We start from the raw sequence: 16,385 nt of genomic DNA, 5'->3' as shown, positions 1-16,385 counted from the left end.
CAACAACCGGTCTTTTTATTTCTCTGACTCATACTTGCTGCTGTGCCTGTATTTCGTTTTTTCTTTTTGAAAGTTCACACAGCACAGTTCCTGCTTTGACAGCCACAGAGTTGGTGGACGGGAAACCTCAAACGTTCTCCAGAAGAAAAGAGGGCTAGTTTTTCCCCAGGAGCATTTATATATTTATTTCATTTCTACACCGCCTGGTAGACGAATTCCGTTCGTTTATCAAGACCGCCACAGTTCGGGGCCTGGGGGGGGGGGGGGAGACAGAAAGCTCTTCTGAAGGAGACCGCATCCTCTACGGCTGAAGGAAATACTCAAATCTAGACTACGAGACGCTGGAAAGAATGGAGAAAGAAAGGCGTAGGAAACCAAGAGCTGGGACACCATCCGTGGAATAGAATACAAGAGGATCCTTTCTTAGGGCCAAATGCAGATGCAGCATGATTCACAGAGAGCACGTCTGTGGCCATTTAAAAAAAAATAAAATAAAAATAGCTGGTGGGGAGGGCAAGCCGGATTGGGACCGTGGCATCACAGGGGAGGGATTTATTTGTTTGTTTAGTGAAAGCGCGACTGGGCGCACGTGGTAGTAAATTTTGAAATGCAGATGCTCTTCATGACCGTCCTTGCAGCCACACGCCCAAAGGAGAGGCTAAAAATGCAAGCAGCTGTGTTGCTCCGAATCAACGCACCCAGCGCTAGCCATTTTCACACATCCCCAAGCAGGTCTTTGGAAAAAGTCTGGGGCCTTAATTGCCCGTTCAAGAGCAACCACACACACACACCCCCGGTGTTACAACAGGGATAGCTCATTACAATACACTTTTTCTGGGAACCCTCGCCCACGTCCCACCTAAGCTACTGTGAGGATTGCAGCTAAATTCAGAGGGAAGAGGGAATTCTGAAGGAGGGGGCAGATGGGAACTCTGTGACTGGGTCCAAATTCCATAGTTCAACTCTGCGCTGTGTGAAGAAGACCTTCCTTTGATCGGTCCTGAATCTCCCATCAATCAGCTCCGTGGGATATGACCTCAGTGGGTCCCAGTATTATGGAAGAGGGAGAAAAATGTCTGCCCATCCACACGCTCCACACCAGGCATGTCATAAGAAGGCAAGAACATCAGAAGAGCCCTGCTGGATCAGACCAAGGGTCCATCTAGTCCAGTACTCTGTTCACACAGTGGCCAAGCAGGTGTCCACCAGGACATTCTGTTCACACAGTAGCCAACTAGCCGTCAACCAGGAACCCTTAAGCAGGACACGGTGCAACAGCACCCTCCCACCCATGTTCCCCAGCAGCTGGTGCACACAGGCTTTCTGCCTCGGATACTGGAGGTAGCATAGAACCATGAGGACTAGCAGCCTTTGATAGCCTTCTCCGCCAGGAATTTATCCAACCCCCTTTAAAGCCATCCAAATTGGTGGCCGTCACTACCTTGCAGGAGTGAATTCCATAATTTAACTACCGTATGTGCTGTGTGAAGAAGTCCTTCCTTTTACTTGTCCTGAATCTCCCACCAATCAGCTTCATGGGAGGACCCCTTTGGGTTCTAGTATTATGGGAGAGGGAGAAAAATGTCTCCCTATCCACATTCTCCACCCCAGGCATCATTTTGTACACCTCCCTCATGTCTCCCCTTAGCCTCCTCTTTTCCTAGCTAACACTCCCAGCTGTTGTAACCTTCCCTCCTAGGGGAGATGCTCCAGCCCCTGAATCATTTGAGTTGCCCATTTCTGCACTTTCTCCAGTTGTATAATATCTATTTTTAGGTGTGACCAGAACTGTACACAGTATTCCAAGTATGGCCGCACCATAGATTTATATAAAGGCAATACGATACTTCTCAAGAGAGAAGACAACCAGGGGTGGGCAGAAGTTAGATCAGGGATCTACTGGTAGATCTGTGGGTGACTTGCAATAGATTGAAAGGGATTTCTGACTCCTAGTAGATAAAACAATAGCAAGCAAAATTGAATTATTATTTCTTTTTGTATATAAAAATCTCTCTGCCACTGCTAGCCTCATGCCAACTTCTTCTTTTAGCCTCAGTGTTCCCCATCTGTAAAATGGGACTACTAATTGGTTCACTTTGTGCCACTCTACTGGCCCCTTTGAGACTTTTCTGTTAAAACCCCTGATTGATGGGAACTCAGACGCAGATTTGTATATACGGTCTATGGCTCACGGGGTACGGAAAGTAATTGACACCGCTGCCTTGCTTAGCACTTTGCACCTGGCTCCGATTAGCAGACTTCTAGCTTTTAGAAAGAAATAAAATATACCCCCCCACACACCCAAAGTAGATCAAAGGCAGGCAGAGAGTTTAGGGCTCCAGGTTTTACTTCATCTCAGCACTATGATTTTGATGTGGGAGGGGAATCAAGAGTTAAACATTTGGGAGTTCAGAAATCCAGAGATCATCCAGAGATCTTTCTGGGAATGCAGATCTACCTTCTACATCCACCCCTGCTGTAGAAATCCTGGGGGCTGGAGGGTCGGAGGGCAGCTATGTGGAGTTTCATGCGATTTCGTACATGGATCTGCTGGTTGTGGGGACACTGCTTAATTATACATGCTGGTTGCTCATGTCAACCCACCACACAACTAAATTGATGTGTGCAGGAGGCCCGTTGACTCACAAATGTGCTTCGTACGGTCTTTCGGCGCTTGAATCACTCAGCACTTTGATGACTCGCCGCTTCCCCGTTGGAAAACGTTGGCCGCCTCCCAGCTAAAAGTTTCAGAGCTGTATCAAAAGCCAGGGGGATGACGTTAGCTGCTTTCCCCTGGAGCTTAGCTGTGGCGACCTTTGGCTGGATCAGGGCCATTTGGTTGCCGTTGGGCTGCACAAACGTGATTGATAGATGAGGAATCGCGAATAAAACTGCCAGGATCGTACTGCCTTGATACAAATCTATGGTGCGACCACACTTGGAATACTGTGTGAAGTTTTGATCACTACACCTAAAAAAGGATATTATAGAGCTGGGAAAAGTGCAGAAAAGGGCAACGAAAATGAGCAAGGGGCTGGAACATCTCCCCTATGCAGGAAGGTTACAACAGCTGGGATTGGTTAGCTAGGAAAAGAGGAGGCTGAGGGGAGACAGGATAGAGGTGTACAAAATGATGCCTGGGGTGGAGAATAGGCTGGGATTGTTTAGCTTGGAAAAGAGAAAGTTAAGGGAAGACATGATAGAGGTGTATAAATCATGCGTGGAATGGGAGACATTTTTCTCCCTCTCTCATAATACTAGGGGAGACATGAGAGCACTCTTCAAATACTTAAAAGGTTGTCACACAGAGGAGGGCCAGGATCTCTTCTCGATCCTCCCAGATGGCAGGACATGGAATAACGGGCTCAAGTTAAAGGAAGCCAGATTCCAGCTGGACATCAGGAAAAACTTCCTGACTGTTAGAGCAGTACGACAATGGAATCACTTGCCTGGTGAGGTTGTGGGCTCTCCCACACTAGAGGCCTTCAAGAGGCAGCTGGACAACCATCTGTCAGGGATGCTTTAGGGTGGATTCCTGCATTGAGCAGGGGGTTGGACTCGATGGCCTTGTAGGCCTCTTCCAACTCTGCTATTCTATGATTCTATGATTCTAGAATCCAAAGGGGTCATCCCATGAAGCTGAATGGTGGGAGATTCAGGACAGATCAAAGGAAGGACGTCTTCACACAGCGCTTAGTTAAACTATGGAATTCGCTATGAAAGATGAATTGATGGCCACCCGTTTGGATGGCTTTAAAAAGGAGCTAGATAAATTCCTGGAGGAGAAGGCTATCAAGGGCTACTAGCCCTAATGGCTATGTGCTCCCTCCAGCATCAGAGGCAGTACGGCTATATGCACCAGTTGCTGGGGAACATGGGTGGGAGGGTGCTGTTGCACCATGTCCTGCTTGTGGGTTCCTGGTCAACAGCTGGTTGGCCACAGTGTGAACAGAGTGCTGGACTAGACGGACCCTTGGTTTGCTCCAGCAGGGCACTTCCAATGTTTTTATGTTTATCCAAACTTCAGTCCCTTAGTGCTACCATGAACAATATTGATACTAACCCAGCTTAACACTAGAGCCGAATTTCGCACACTTGAGTGAACCGAACCTCCCTGCATGTGTCCTTTCGAAGAATCTGTTCAAGACATTCATCTCATCCCATTCGTCACAAGCGGAACATTGTCCGGGCACAGCCCAAACGGATCCTGTGCCCATCCTATGAGGGGGAACCTAAGTGGTGGTGGAATCTAAAAAATCTAAAAAATCACAAAGCGAGCCATCGCCAACTTGGGGCTCTTCAGCTGTGTTGGACAACAACTCCCATAATCCCCAGCCAGGTTGGGGAAGATTGCACAAAGCCCTCTCTTACTACGCGATGACGCGCTTTCCAAACTCTGGCAGTTTCGCACATAAGCGACCAAACTAGGAGAGCGTGTAGACACATCCGAAGGGCTGGCTGGGGGATATTGGAGTAGGATTGCAGCCTCAGTCTTTTTAAACTGGACCTCTTCGATTTGAAGCGGGTTGTATTTCTGCCCCGACTCCCAGCTCCTCCTAGACCTTTTGCCCCTCGGCGGATTGCCTCTTTCTCTCTACCCTCGAGAGCAGTTCGCCCGGAGCATCAACATCCTAGACACACATCTCACGAAACCGGCGCTTGCCAGTGAAAGTTTACGCTACCATAAATTAAGTTTGTACCTGAGCCGTTCCAGTCCCGGCACCTCCAGTTAGGTCTGGGAAACAGCTCCTGAAACCCACCCATCAGTGAAGGCAAGACTGAACTTAGATGGACAAGCATCCTACATTCCTATTGAATTCAGCTTTTTATCCTGAACTATAAGGACTAGAACCTTGATATATCTTTAAGTGAAGGGCCATAGCTCAGTGGTGGAGCTCACGTTTGGCCTACCAACGGTTCCTGGTTCATTCTCCAGGTAGGGCTAGGAAAGAGACCTCCTGTCTCATACCCACCCAGGACAGCGGCTTTGAGTCAGCGTGAACATCACCAGCTAGGAGGACCCAGTAGAAGGCAAACGCCCTACGCTCCAAGTCTCTTCCTTTGAGAGATGGCTGGCAAAAGGGCACCCGCCCCGCTTACCTGACGTGGTCCAGGGTGTGATATCGCCTGCCCACCTCCATTGTCATCTCTCCCACCTGGCTGAACCGTGAGAGCAAAACAGACGTCCCCTTCTCTCACTTGGAAAGTGAACAGGCTCGGACGCCCAGGTCCTTCAGCTGCTGCCGCCTGCTGCCTCTCTAGCTTTGCCTGCTCTGAACTTCTGGAAGTACGGACCGGACACGACACGAGTCCCTCCCTCTGGGTCTCTGTCTCTCCTCCCCAGAGCTGCGTCCCCCTCTCCCTCCCTTCCTTCACTGGAATGCGAAGCCAGGAGCCGGGAGGCCGGTTGCTGAGAGACATTCCTCCCCCTTAACGTGCTTTTGGCATCTGCAGCCTGCGCTGTGGCTTCCATAACATGAACCGCCTGAGAAAACAAACCCCAAATGGTGGGTGTGGGTGTGTGACAGTGTGCCTAACGGGTACCCGCTCCGTCTGATTTGAGAGGCATCCTGAACAGTTTCGCCAGGGGAAGAATTCAAGAGCCAGGCCTGGATGATAGAAGCAGAGACAGAATCATAGAATAGCAGAGTTGGAAGGGGCCTACAAGGCCATCAAGTCCAACCCTCTGCTCAATGCAGGAATCCACCCTAAAGCATCCCTGACAGATGCCAACTTAAGCCAATGTGTACCACGGCAAGGTGGTAGCAGCCCTGCTTTGGTTTTTTTTTGCAAGAATGGCTGGCAAGTGGATTCCATTGAAGCATGCCCTTTGTGTGGGCCACAATCCTGGCCACATACCCTGCGGACGCCGTAGTGCCGCATGGCGCACTAGCACGTTATTTATTTTTGAGAGAAAGGGCGCTAGTGTGGTGTAGTGGCTAAGGTGTTGGACTGGGAATCAGGAGATCCGGGTTCTAGTCCCCACTGGGTGACTTTGGGCCAGTCACTGACTCTCAGCCCAACCTACCTCACAGGGTTGTTGTTGTGAGGATAAAATGGAAAGCAGGAGGAGGATTATGTAGGCTGCCTTGGGTTCCTTGGAGGAAAAAAGGCAGGATATAAATGAAATAAATAAATAAATAAATAAATATTGAATTCATTTATACTCTGCCTTTCTACCAAGAAATGGGACTCAAGACAGCTCAGAACGATAAAAAAAAGAAATTGTGCAGCTTTCTCGAGATTAGAGGACAATGGCCTGGTTTGGGATATGGGCCGCTATAATTTATATCCTGATCAATGAACAGAACTGTAATTAATATATATTATTGTGACCGAACTACTATAATACTCTGTTTTATATTGTACCTTGAGGTGTGTGTCTATTGTTGATGTTGATGATGTTGGCTAAGACCTATTTTGGTCGCATAAGAAAGATTGGGATGTGGACTTGTAAGAATATCCTCGTCAAAAGGCAGGTGAACATCTGCAAAGAAACTAGAACCTTGCTCTCTGACTAGAGATTTTGGTGGAGGCTCAAAGGAAGCTTTCATACTGAGCTATCCAACGCCAGGTAAATTGCCTCTTTCTTTTTCTTTTTTGCCTCACAGAAGCGCAACCAGACTGCTCCGGACCGTCCACGCAAGTGTGGCCTTTCAAATGCCGCTCTTCAGCGACAGATGTTTCGACCTTACCTTTGGTCTGGGTCCACCTGAGGGATTTTCACGGCGGCCACGGGCTCACCACACCTGGCGACAGGTTCATTCCTGCCTTCCCGGGTCGCCTTCCCCGTGGCCCGCAGGGAGACCTGCTTACTCCTCATTGGAGATTTCTCCCTGGCCTGTCTCCCCGTCGGCACGGATTTGGCCCTCGGCAACGTCCCCGTGTGGCTGTACATATCGCACGAGCGGGCGTACGGAGACGGGGTTTGGGGCGTGGAGTTCAAGTCATCCCGCGTACTCTCCAAAGCGGGCCTAGCCGGTATCTGAGGGAGCTCCCGTTTACTCCTCTTCGGCTTCTCTTTCGGGCCTAGCGAAGCCTGCCGGGCCTCAAGAAAGCATTCTGAAGTATTGTTCACCACGGGGCACATTGTTTGAGAGCAGTCTGGACCGGGGTTGGCTTTGGACGGCGACGGCTCTTGCTCTGTGCTGTCACTTGATGCGGAAGTCTCTTTTGGGGGGTCAGAGACCACCACAACTCTCCCTCCGGACTCCAGTGACACAGTAGCCAGGGTCTTTCCTTCGCCTGACTTTTTGGCCTTCTTCCCCGACTGCCCAGTGCTGGTTCTGGGCATAGTCCCCATGTGGCTGAACGTGTCGCATGACCGGGCGTAAGCAGAGGGGCTTCTGGGTATGGTGCTCAAGTCATCCTGCGCTCTCTCTAGAGTGGCCTGCCCGGGTGCCTGAAGAAGGTCCCGTTTACTCTTCTTTGGCTTCACTTTCGGGCCTGGCGAAGCCTGCCGGGCCTCAAGAAAGCATTCTGAAGCGTTGTTGACAATGGCGGACCCCGTCGTTTGAGAGCATGACGGGCTGGGCTTGGCTTTGGATGGCGCCAAGTCTTGCTCTGTGGAAGTGCCGTTTTTGGGGACCACGGACACCCCGGACTCCAGGATCGTGTGTGCCGCAGCAGCCGGGGTCTTCCCTTCGGCCGACTTCTTGGCCTTCTTCCCCGACCGCCCACCGCCGGCCCTGGGCATGGTCCCCATGTGGCTGTACATGTCGCATGACCGGGCGTAACCCGAGGGGCTTTTGGGTACAGCGTTCAAGTCATCCTGCGTGCTGTGAAAGGTGGGTGCCAGGAAGCCGTTGGGCGCCAGGAGACCCCCGCTGTGGGTCTCTGGGGTGCTGGGGGCGACGGAGACACGGCGGAAGGTGAAGGCCCGAGGAAGGTTGCTCAAACTCCCGAAAGGTTTAAATTTAAAGAACTCTGGGGGGAGAATAACAAGGAGCCGGTTACTTTCTGAGGGGAGAACATTCTAGAAGATCCTGTGTCCGTTCACACCAGCCAGCCTGGCTGGGACATGCTGAGAACTGTAGGATTTTTTTTTCTGTCTAAGCATGCATAGGATTGCATCCTTACAGTATTTTTATTCCACTCTTCGCTCCCCCACCAAAAGGCTCTCAGAACAGTTTACAAATTTTAATAATGAGACAGCCCTTACAATATAAAATACACAACATAAAAGGAAAAGGTATTGGAAAGGAGGAGGAAAAAATAGCAGCAGTTCTTTGTTTCAAAGTTCTGATAGGTGTTCCTTCCGACAGGAAAGAGCGAAAACAAGTTCCCTGTGGCCGTTCCTTCTCTGGCCGAGAGGAACAGCACCATCCACACACAAGAAAGAGGTGTCAGCAGGCTTGGGGGGAACCCCCAAGGTTTGCCGAAGGACAAGACATTGTTAGGAACCCCCGCTGCAACATTTCGTTGCAGGTCTGATTGTCCCAGTCTTGTGCAAGTTTTGCACGTTTGAAAATAAAGCCCTGAATGGGCTCTCCAGAAATTTTAGATTTCAACGTCCATCAGCTCCAATCAGCATGGCCAATAGCCAGGGATGCTGGGAATTGTAGTCCAAAACATTTGAAAGGCTGCCCTAAAAGGTGCATGTGGGAATACACAAGACACTTTAAGACAATTGTATACACTGCTGAAATCATTCCTATTTATCAGGGACATACCTTATTTTCTGGGTTTTTTTGTTGTTGTCTCTGGTGAACTACTGTCCCTGTTAGAATCCTGAGGTGGTAGAGCAGCCTTCCCCAACCTGGTGCTCTCCAAATATGTTGGACTACAACTCCTATTATTCTGAGCAAGCATGGTCATTGCAGTGTGACCTGTGCCGCTTCAGATTGCAGGAAGGGAATCTCTCTCTCTCTTTTTACTCCTTCTCTCATGGGTATATAAATATTTTTTTTAAAAAAAACTCTCTGCAAGTAGAAAACTAGCACTGTGCCTTACTGTGCTGGTTTTCTACCTGTGGGGCATTTTCTGGTTGTTTGTAGGAAAAAGCAGCTAAAAAATAAATAAGAGCGATTCTCGCACCGGCTTTCCAAAATGGTACAATTCTTTCTAACCGCCTCTGGACTCTAATGGGAGAGATACCAGAGCTACGTGGTTAAGAGGAAAGTCTAAATCGATGCCTGAAGAGAGTTCAGGGCACTGCTAGGCGGAGGGGTGTGGGGAATGAAGACACAACGAATCCCACAGGGAAAGCTGGGAAGGAATTTCCAGGCCATCCCACCCTCATCCAGGGACACCTACTGTTGCTTCTTTCTCTCCCCCCCGCCCCACTACATTCCCAGCGAAGCACAAGCAGCTGGAAAGAAGTTGGCTTGGCCCAACTGCAGGGAACAATTGGTTATATCGCTGTAACGAGTATCCCAGCTCTCTCTCGAAGCTATATTTGGACACATCAACAGTGTGGGAGACTTTAGAGTGCAGGGTCCTGTGAGAGACCTGGATATTTTTACTCCATTCAGCCACGTGGAGTCATTTGGGGTGACTTCGGGTCAATTGCTCTCTTATTACAGACTCAGGCTTCCCATCTGTAAAATGGGGGGATGATTTTAAAAAGGCCCGCTTTGCAAGGTTGCTGTAAGGAAAGCAATGGCTGTGAACGCCACGTCCAGAGTTTCTACACAGAGGACAACGTCTCATGAGGCAAGCTGTTTTGTCTCTTATCTCTGTCCATCACCTTGTCCAAGGACTGACTGGGCCAAATATATATTACGTTAATCACAGGGGCTGTTTATACACGGCCAAAGCCTCACAGTGGCTGCGAATCTGCGCTGTGTCAGTTACATGACGCAGCCGCAGATTTGTGGCCACTGCAGGGCTTTCCCACGAAGCTGCGCTTTGAAAAAACTGGAGACATACCCAGACCTTTTCAGTGGGAGCGAGGTCAGTACAGCTAACCCGTCATCTGACCTTGGTCTGGGGCCAATCTGGGGGGTGGTCCTGGTGGAAGGAAACCAGGAAGAAACTGCCGGAAACCCCGTGCTTGCTTAGAATCATAGAATCATAGAATAGCAGAGTTGGAAGGAGCCTCTAAAGCCATCAAGTCCAACCCCCTGCTCAATGCAGGAATCCACCATAAAGCATCCCTGACAGATGGTTGTCAGGCTGCCTCTTGAAGGCCTCTAGTGTGGGAGAGCCCACAACCTCCCTAAGTAACTGATTCCATTGTCGTACTGCTCTAACAGTCAGGAAGTTTTTCCTGATGTCCAGCTGGAATCTGGCTTCCTGTAACTTGAACTCATTATTCCGTGTCCTGCACTCTGGGAGGATCGAGAAGAGATCCTGGCCCTCCTCTGTGTGACAACCTTTCAAGTTCTTGATGAGTGCTATCATGTCTCCCCTCAATCTTCTCTTCGCCAGGCTAAACATGCCCAGTTCTTTCAGTCTCTCTTCATAGGGCTTTGTTTCCAGACCCCTGATCATCCGGTTGCCCTCCTCTGAACACGCTCCAGCTTGTCTGCATCCTTCTTGAATTGTGGAGCCCAGAACTGGACGCAATACTCAAGGTGAGGCCTAACCAGGGCCGAATAAAGGGGAACCAGTACGTCGCGCAATTTGGGAGCTATACTTGTATTAATGCAGCCCAAAATAGCATTTGCTTATTTTGCAGTCACATCACACTGTTGTTTCTTAGCATTGGGATTACCCAACACCACCCCAGGTAATGGAAACCGTGGGGTTTTGGTGAAAGGTGGCACCAACTTGGTGCTGTGAAGACAGCCCTGTAGTGTTGTTGTTGTTTTAAAGCGTGATTTGAGCAGAAGAACTTAAGAAGAGCCCTGCTGGATCAGACCAAGAGTCCATCTAGTCCAGCACTCTGTTCAAAGAGTGACACTTACATTTTGAAGGAAACGTGGCCCTGTGGATAGAAGCGTGGCAACGGATCAGGGCTGTTCCAGCTGCTTGTGTTTGGGAGTTATGAGAGTTACAGTCCTAAACCTACAGAGATCTTCAGGTTGATCACTCCCTGTCCTAGGTTGAAACATCCTTAATTGCCAGAAGAGATCAGACAACTAGCTTGTAAATGCTCCAGTTCCAAGGATTCGAACGTATATAATTCACCCCATCCCAAAGCCCAGGAAAGGTAACACCACATGATCCAAATGCAAAATATAATAAATGATTTGCGGAGCACGCTGACTGCCAGATTTTTGCCCCGACAGGAATAGTGATACCTAATAAGCATAAATGCATAGGAAGAGCCCTGAGGCTGGGTCAGACCGAGGGTCCATCTAGTCCAGCACTCCGTTCCCACAGTGGCCAACCAGCTGTCGACCAGGGACCAACAAAGCAGGACATGGTGCAACAGCTCCCTCCCACCCATGTTCCCCAGCAACTGGTGCACCCAGGCTTACTGCCTCAGATACTGGAAGCAGCACATAACCATCAGGGCTAGTAGCCATGGATAGCCTTCTCCTCCAGGAAGTTATCCAACCCCTTTTAAAGCCATCCAAATTGGTGGCCGTCACTACATCTTGTGGTAGCGAGTTCCATAGTTTAACTCTGCGCTGTGTGAAGAGGTCCTTCCTTTGATCTGTCCTGAATCTCCCACCCATCAGCTTCATGGGATATAGTTAGTTGTCCAGCTGCCTCTTGAATGCCTCTAGTGTGGGAGAGCCCACAACCTCTAACAATATGACCCCTTTGGGTTCTAGCATTTTGAGAGAGGGAGAAAAATGTCTCCCTGTCCACATTCTCCACACCATGACAATCTTGTACACCTCTAACGTGTCTCCTCTTAGCCTCCTTTTTTCCAAGCTAAACAATCCCAGCTGTTGTAACCTTCCCTCTTACCTCTGCATGCACTCAACAGGCCCCGGAGGGAGGTTGCCACCTTTCCCCCCTCTTCGGGGCTCCTGCGCCTTTGACAGCTGCCTTACAGACAGAAACTCCATGGGCACAGCTGGCCCTAGCACGCAAAAGCTTCTCTTGTTGATTTTCTACACGTCATGCGCTTGTCAAAAAGAGAGGAGCCCTGGCCGGGGAAAAAGGTGGCAACCCACCCCCTACAATTCCAGGGGAAGGCCAACATCGCACAAGCCGTAGAAGGACCAGATCCGTTCTCATGCAGATGTTACTTACTCTTAAACCCTCCTTTCTTCTGGCTTTCAGCCATCTTTCAAGTTCTGGCGAGGCGCTGCTGGAAGGAGAAGCTTGCAAAATGTGTACAACTTTCATCGAGCCTTCCTGAGCTGAGTCTCTGTTCCTTTCCCACACCCTCCCCACGCCTCTCTCGCTTTCTGTTTTGCTCGCCCATTTCCTCTCTCGTTGCACAACACGGGCCTGAACCCACCATCACCCACAGCATCCTTTGCTTTCCCCGTTTGACCGTCAACGTTTCTAAAAAAAGCAAAACAAAAACGGCGGCACGAAAGAAGAAAAATAGAAGGCCATGCTCACCGCTTCACGTGCTCCTGCCTGGCTTGTCCCTTTGGATGTAGGGCGGAGCTGCTGGTCACCCTTTACCTCCCCCCCCCCCGCCTTTCGTGATCAGATTCCAGGCTGTAGAAATAAACGATTGGAAATTTACATGCCATTGCAATGGGTGCGTTTGCACCACACGCCAACCCATGGTGGGTAGTTAGCCACGCACTGTGGGTTGTTTTACCACACAGAGGAGGGCCAGGATCTCTTCTTGATCATCGCAGAGTGCAGGACACAGAATAACGAGCTCAAGTGACAGGAAGCCAGATTCCGGCTGGACATCAGGAAAAACTTCCTGACTGTTAGAGCAGTACGACAATGGAACCAGTTACCTAGGGAGGTTGTGGGCTCTCCCACACTAGAGGCATTCAAGAGGCAGCTGGACAACTGCCTGTCAGGGATGCTTTAGGGGGGATTCCTGCATTGAGCAGGGGGTTGGACTCGATGGCCTTATAGGCCCCTTTCAACTCTACTATTCTATGATTCCATGAATCCACAGGGCAAGGTTTGTGCACCTGACAGTTGATCCAGGGGACCATCCACATTGCATCCACATGCATCCACTCCCCACCCCCGGTCCACTACCCAGCATCCCAGGGGACTAGGCTGCAGAAACTATCCTATCTGCTGCCATGCTCCTGTCCCTATTCCGATCATGTTCCTGATCCCGTTTTGTTTTTTAAAAAATAGCACAAAAACAGGACCAGGATTTTTATTCTTTGCATTTTCCTAGCCCTGTTTGATGATCACAAACGGACCCATTATTCGTAGAATCATAGAATAGCAGAGTTGGAAGGGGCCTACAAGGCCATCGAGTCCAACCCCCTGCTCAATGCAGGAATCCACCCTAAAGAATCCTTGACAGGTGGTTGTCCAGCTGCCTCTTGAAGGCCTCTAGGGTGGGAGAGCCCACAACCTCCCTAGGTAACTGGTTCCATTGTCGTACTGCTCTAACAGTCAGGAAGTTTTTCCTGATGTCCAGCTGGAATCTGGCTTCCTTTAACTTGAGTCCGTTATTCCGTGTCCTGCACTCTGGGAGGATCGAGAAGGGATCCTGGCCCTCCTCTGTGTGACAACCTTTTAAGTATTTGAAGGGTGCTCTCATGTCTCCCCTCAATCTTCTCTTCTCCAGGCTAAACATGCCCAGTTCTTTCAGTCTCTCTTCATAGGGCTTTGTTTCCAGACCTCTGATCATCCTGGTTATTATTATTGTATTTTGTTTTTATGTTTTTGGGAAAAGCAATCCACCCTGATAAAACCAGTCCTGGTTCAGATGACACACTAACCCACTGTGGGGTTTTATTTATTTATTTATTTAAGGGTTTTTATGCCGCCATTCAGCCAAAAAAGCCTCTCACGGCAGCTTACAAAAGTATTTCTTGACCGTCCCTGCCCACAGGCTTACAATCTAAAAGACATGACACAAAAGGAATGGGGATTGGGAGGGAGGAGGAGGAGGGGGAAAAGGAAAGCAAATTCAGGCACTACAATCTTAATTGCAAAGTTCAGCAGTTACAGTTGACAGCAGGAGGGAGGGGGCTCTGAGCTGGAGCTGGACCCAGGCACGGTGGAGAGGTGCCTGGCTGCTGCTTCCTCCCTCCAGAAAACAACCAAGCTTGGGGTGGCATTCTGTGTGAATCCAGTCAGTGTGATAACATGGTCAAAGAAAAACTCTTCATTATCATCATCATCATCATCTATTTATTTATTTCTTCCCCACCGCTCCCTCTGGATTGAGGCGGGGAACAACATTAAATAAAAAACACACACCATAAATTGCATGAAACTGATTTTAAAAACATATAAAACTGATACAAGATTAAAATAACAATTGGACATCTTAAAATTCATCTGGGTAGGCCTTCCGGAAGAGATCATGGCTTTCTTAAACTTGGAAAGACTGTTTAAGTTGACGAATCTCCTCCGGCAGGCCATTCCACAGTCTGGGAGCAGCAGAAGAGAAGGTCCTCTGGGTAACAGTTGTTAATCTAGTTTTTGCTAGCTGAAGTGGATTCTTCCCAGAGGACCTGAGTGTGCAGGGCGGATTGTACGGGAGAAGGCGATCCCACAGGTAACCTGGACCCAAACCATGTAGGGCTTTAAAAGCTGACCGAAAAACTTCTGTATTTTAACTAATCTAAACGGATATCTAGGGTGTTTCCGGATGGAGGGCTCCTCGCGCTGCCATTCAAAAGATATTGTGTCGCTATTTCATATCTCTTCTCCCCTAACTGATTTGTTGTGGAAAGAAAAAGAGATGGAAAAAGTGATGTAGAAACGGGAGGGTTGCAAGTTGAAGATGCTTGTCGTCTTCAAAATTTGTCGTCCCTGTAAAATTCCATGAATGAGGCAGGACGATTGCATAATAAAAGCCTCATCTGGAAGTATCCCTGTTCTTCATAAACTCAGACTGTACCAATTTTGTAGAACCCCCCCCCCCAAAGTGTCCAAAAACGTATATATTTGAGAAATGCATGTTAAAAAAGAAAGAAAGAGAGGTGTATTTGGAAAATGTGCACAGGCATGCTGTGAACGACAGGAGAAAATGCACACATGTGAAAACTCCAGTTCATGGTGGGACCTTGTGCACGGAGAATCCATATCACAACGTTTTAAAAGGAGCACCAAAAAAAAGAAAAAAAAAGGCAGCACATCAAAAACACGGAGCACGCCCCCAAAATGAGCATTGCAAGCAGTCGTTTGATCAGCCGATTGCAGCAAGAACATGCGGGCAAGGGGGAAATCCCCCCCGCATCCGGTCACAGAACCACAACGGAGCGCATGTGTGGGTCTGAGGCCCTTACAGATTAAACCCGGCTTCCTCTGAAATTAGAGGAAGCCATCTTAATTTGGGAGGGGTTCAGCCGAAGCGTGACCCGCTGCTCCGTGCTCTAAATGCTGTGTCGGCCCGTGGTGCTTTGGCGTATTTATTCGTTTTATTTTTAACCTGCCCAGTCTCAAAGCTGCACTGGGCGGATCACAAAGCGAAAAGAATAAAAACGCAGGACACAAAAAACAAACAAGAATGAACAGCCTTGGAGGAAATACAATGTGAAACAGAGAAAAGCAGCCGTTAAATCTAAAAGTTTAAATAAGAAGGCTTAATACGTCTGGGGCTCTACTCTGGGTGCCCCGTCATCGAAGGCAGATGCTGAACAGGAAGAGAGACTTTTAAGTGGTGGCTCCCATGACTGGCTGGGGCATGCTGGGAGTTCTAGGCCTGTTTTGATGTCAGGTGTAGGTCTCCAACTAGGCCGGAGGCCTAGTTGAAGACAGGTAGAATTATTAGGAATTAGTTTGAGAATGTCAATGTCTCTGCAAGCTTACCTTTGTCAGAAGTTCTCATGGGACCACAATACCTGACAGAACGCCTCTCCCGACATGAAGCTATCCGTATACTACGCTGGGTGCCTACTCCAAGGGAAGCTCTGAGGATGGCATCAAGGGAGAGGGCCTTTTCAGTGGTGGCCCGCCAATTATGGAATTATCTCCCCGACGAGGCTCACCTGGCACCAACATTGTTATATTTTCGGCGCTAAGTCAAGACTTTTCTCTTCTCCCAGGCATTTAACAGCATATGTTGAGTTTTTAACTGACCCCAGAATAGTTGTTTTAAATAGATATTGCCTGTCCTGGTATGTAATCTGTTTTTATGCTTTTAAAATTCATATATTGTCTTTTTAAGGTTTGAGGTTTTAATCTTTGTAAACTGCCCAGAGAGCGTCAGCTATGTGGTGGTATATAAATGTAAATAATAATAATAATAATAATAATAATAATAATAATAATAATAATAGAGCCAGTGTGGTGTAGTGGCTAAGATGTTGGACTGGGAGTCGGGAGATCCGGGTTCTAGTCCCCATTCGGCCATGGAAACCCACTGGGTGACTTTGGGCCAGTCACAGACTCTCAGCCCAACCTACCTCACAAGGTGGTTGTTGTGAGGATAA

General features: G+C 48.9%; 2 protein-coding genes across 2 annotated transcripts in view; both read right to left on the bottom strand.

Moving 5' to 3' along the window:
- SH2D3C (SH2 domain containing 3C) overlaps window positions 1-5,245 on the bottom strand; it is a 64,670-nt gene extending 59,425 nt beyond the window's left edge. The window contains exon 1 of the mRNA XM_063144581.1: window positions 5,101-5,245. Within this exon, the coding sequence (XP_063000651.1) occupies window positions 5,101-5,147 (47 nt within the window). The 5' untranslated portion in view covers window positions 5,148-5,245. The remainder of the gene's footprint in view (window positions 1-5,100) is intronic.
- The window catches only part of PTRH1 (peptidyl-tRNA hydrolase 1 homolog), a 295,083-nt gene that overhangs the window by 99,252 nt on the left and 179,446 nt on the right, over window positions 1-16,385 (bottom strand). The window lies entirely within an intron of this gene.

Source organism: Elgaria multicarinata, chromosome 19 (genome assembly GCF_023053635.1).
Source record: "Elgaria multicarinata webbii isolate HBS135686 ecotype San Diego chromosome 19, rElgMul1.1.pri, whole genome shotgun sequence".
NCBI classification, from domain to species: Eukaryota; Metazoa; Chordata; class Lepidosauria; order Squamata; family Anguidae; genus Elgaria; species Elgaria multicarinata.
The sequence above is the reverse complement of the archived record's forward strand: the minus strand, read 5'-3'. Positions and strand labels throughout refer to the sequence as shown.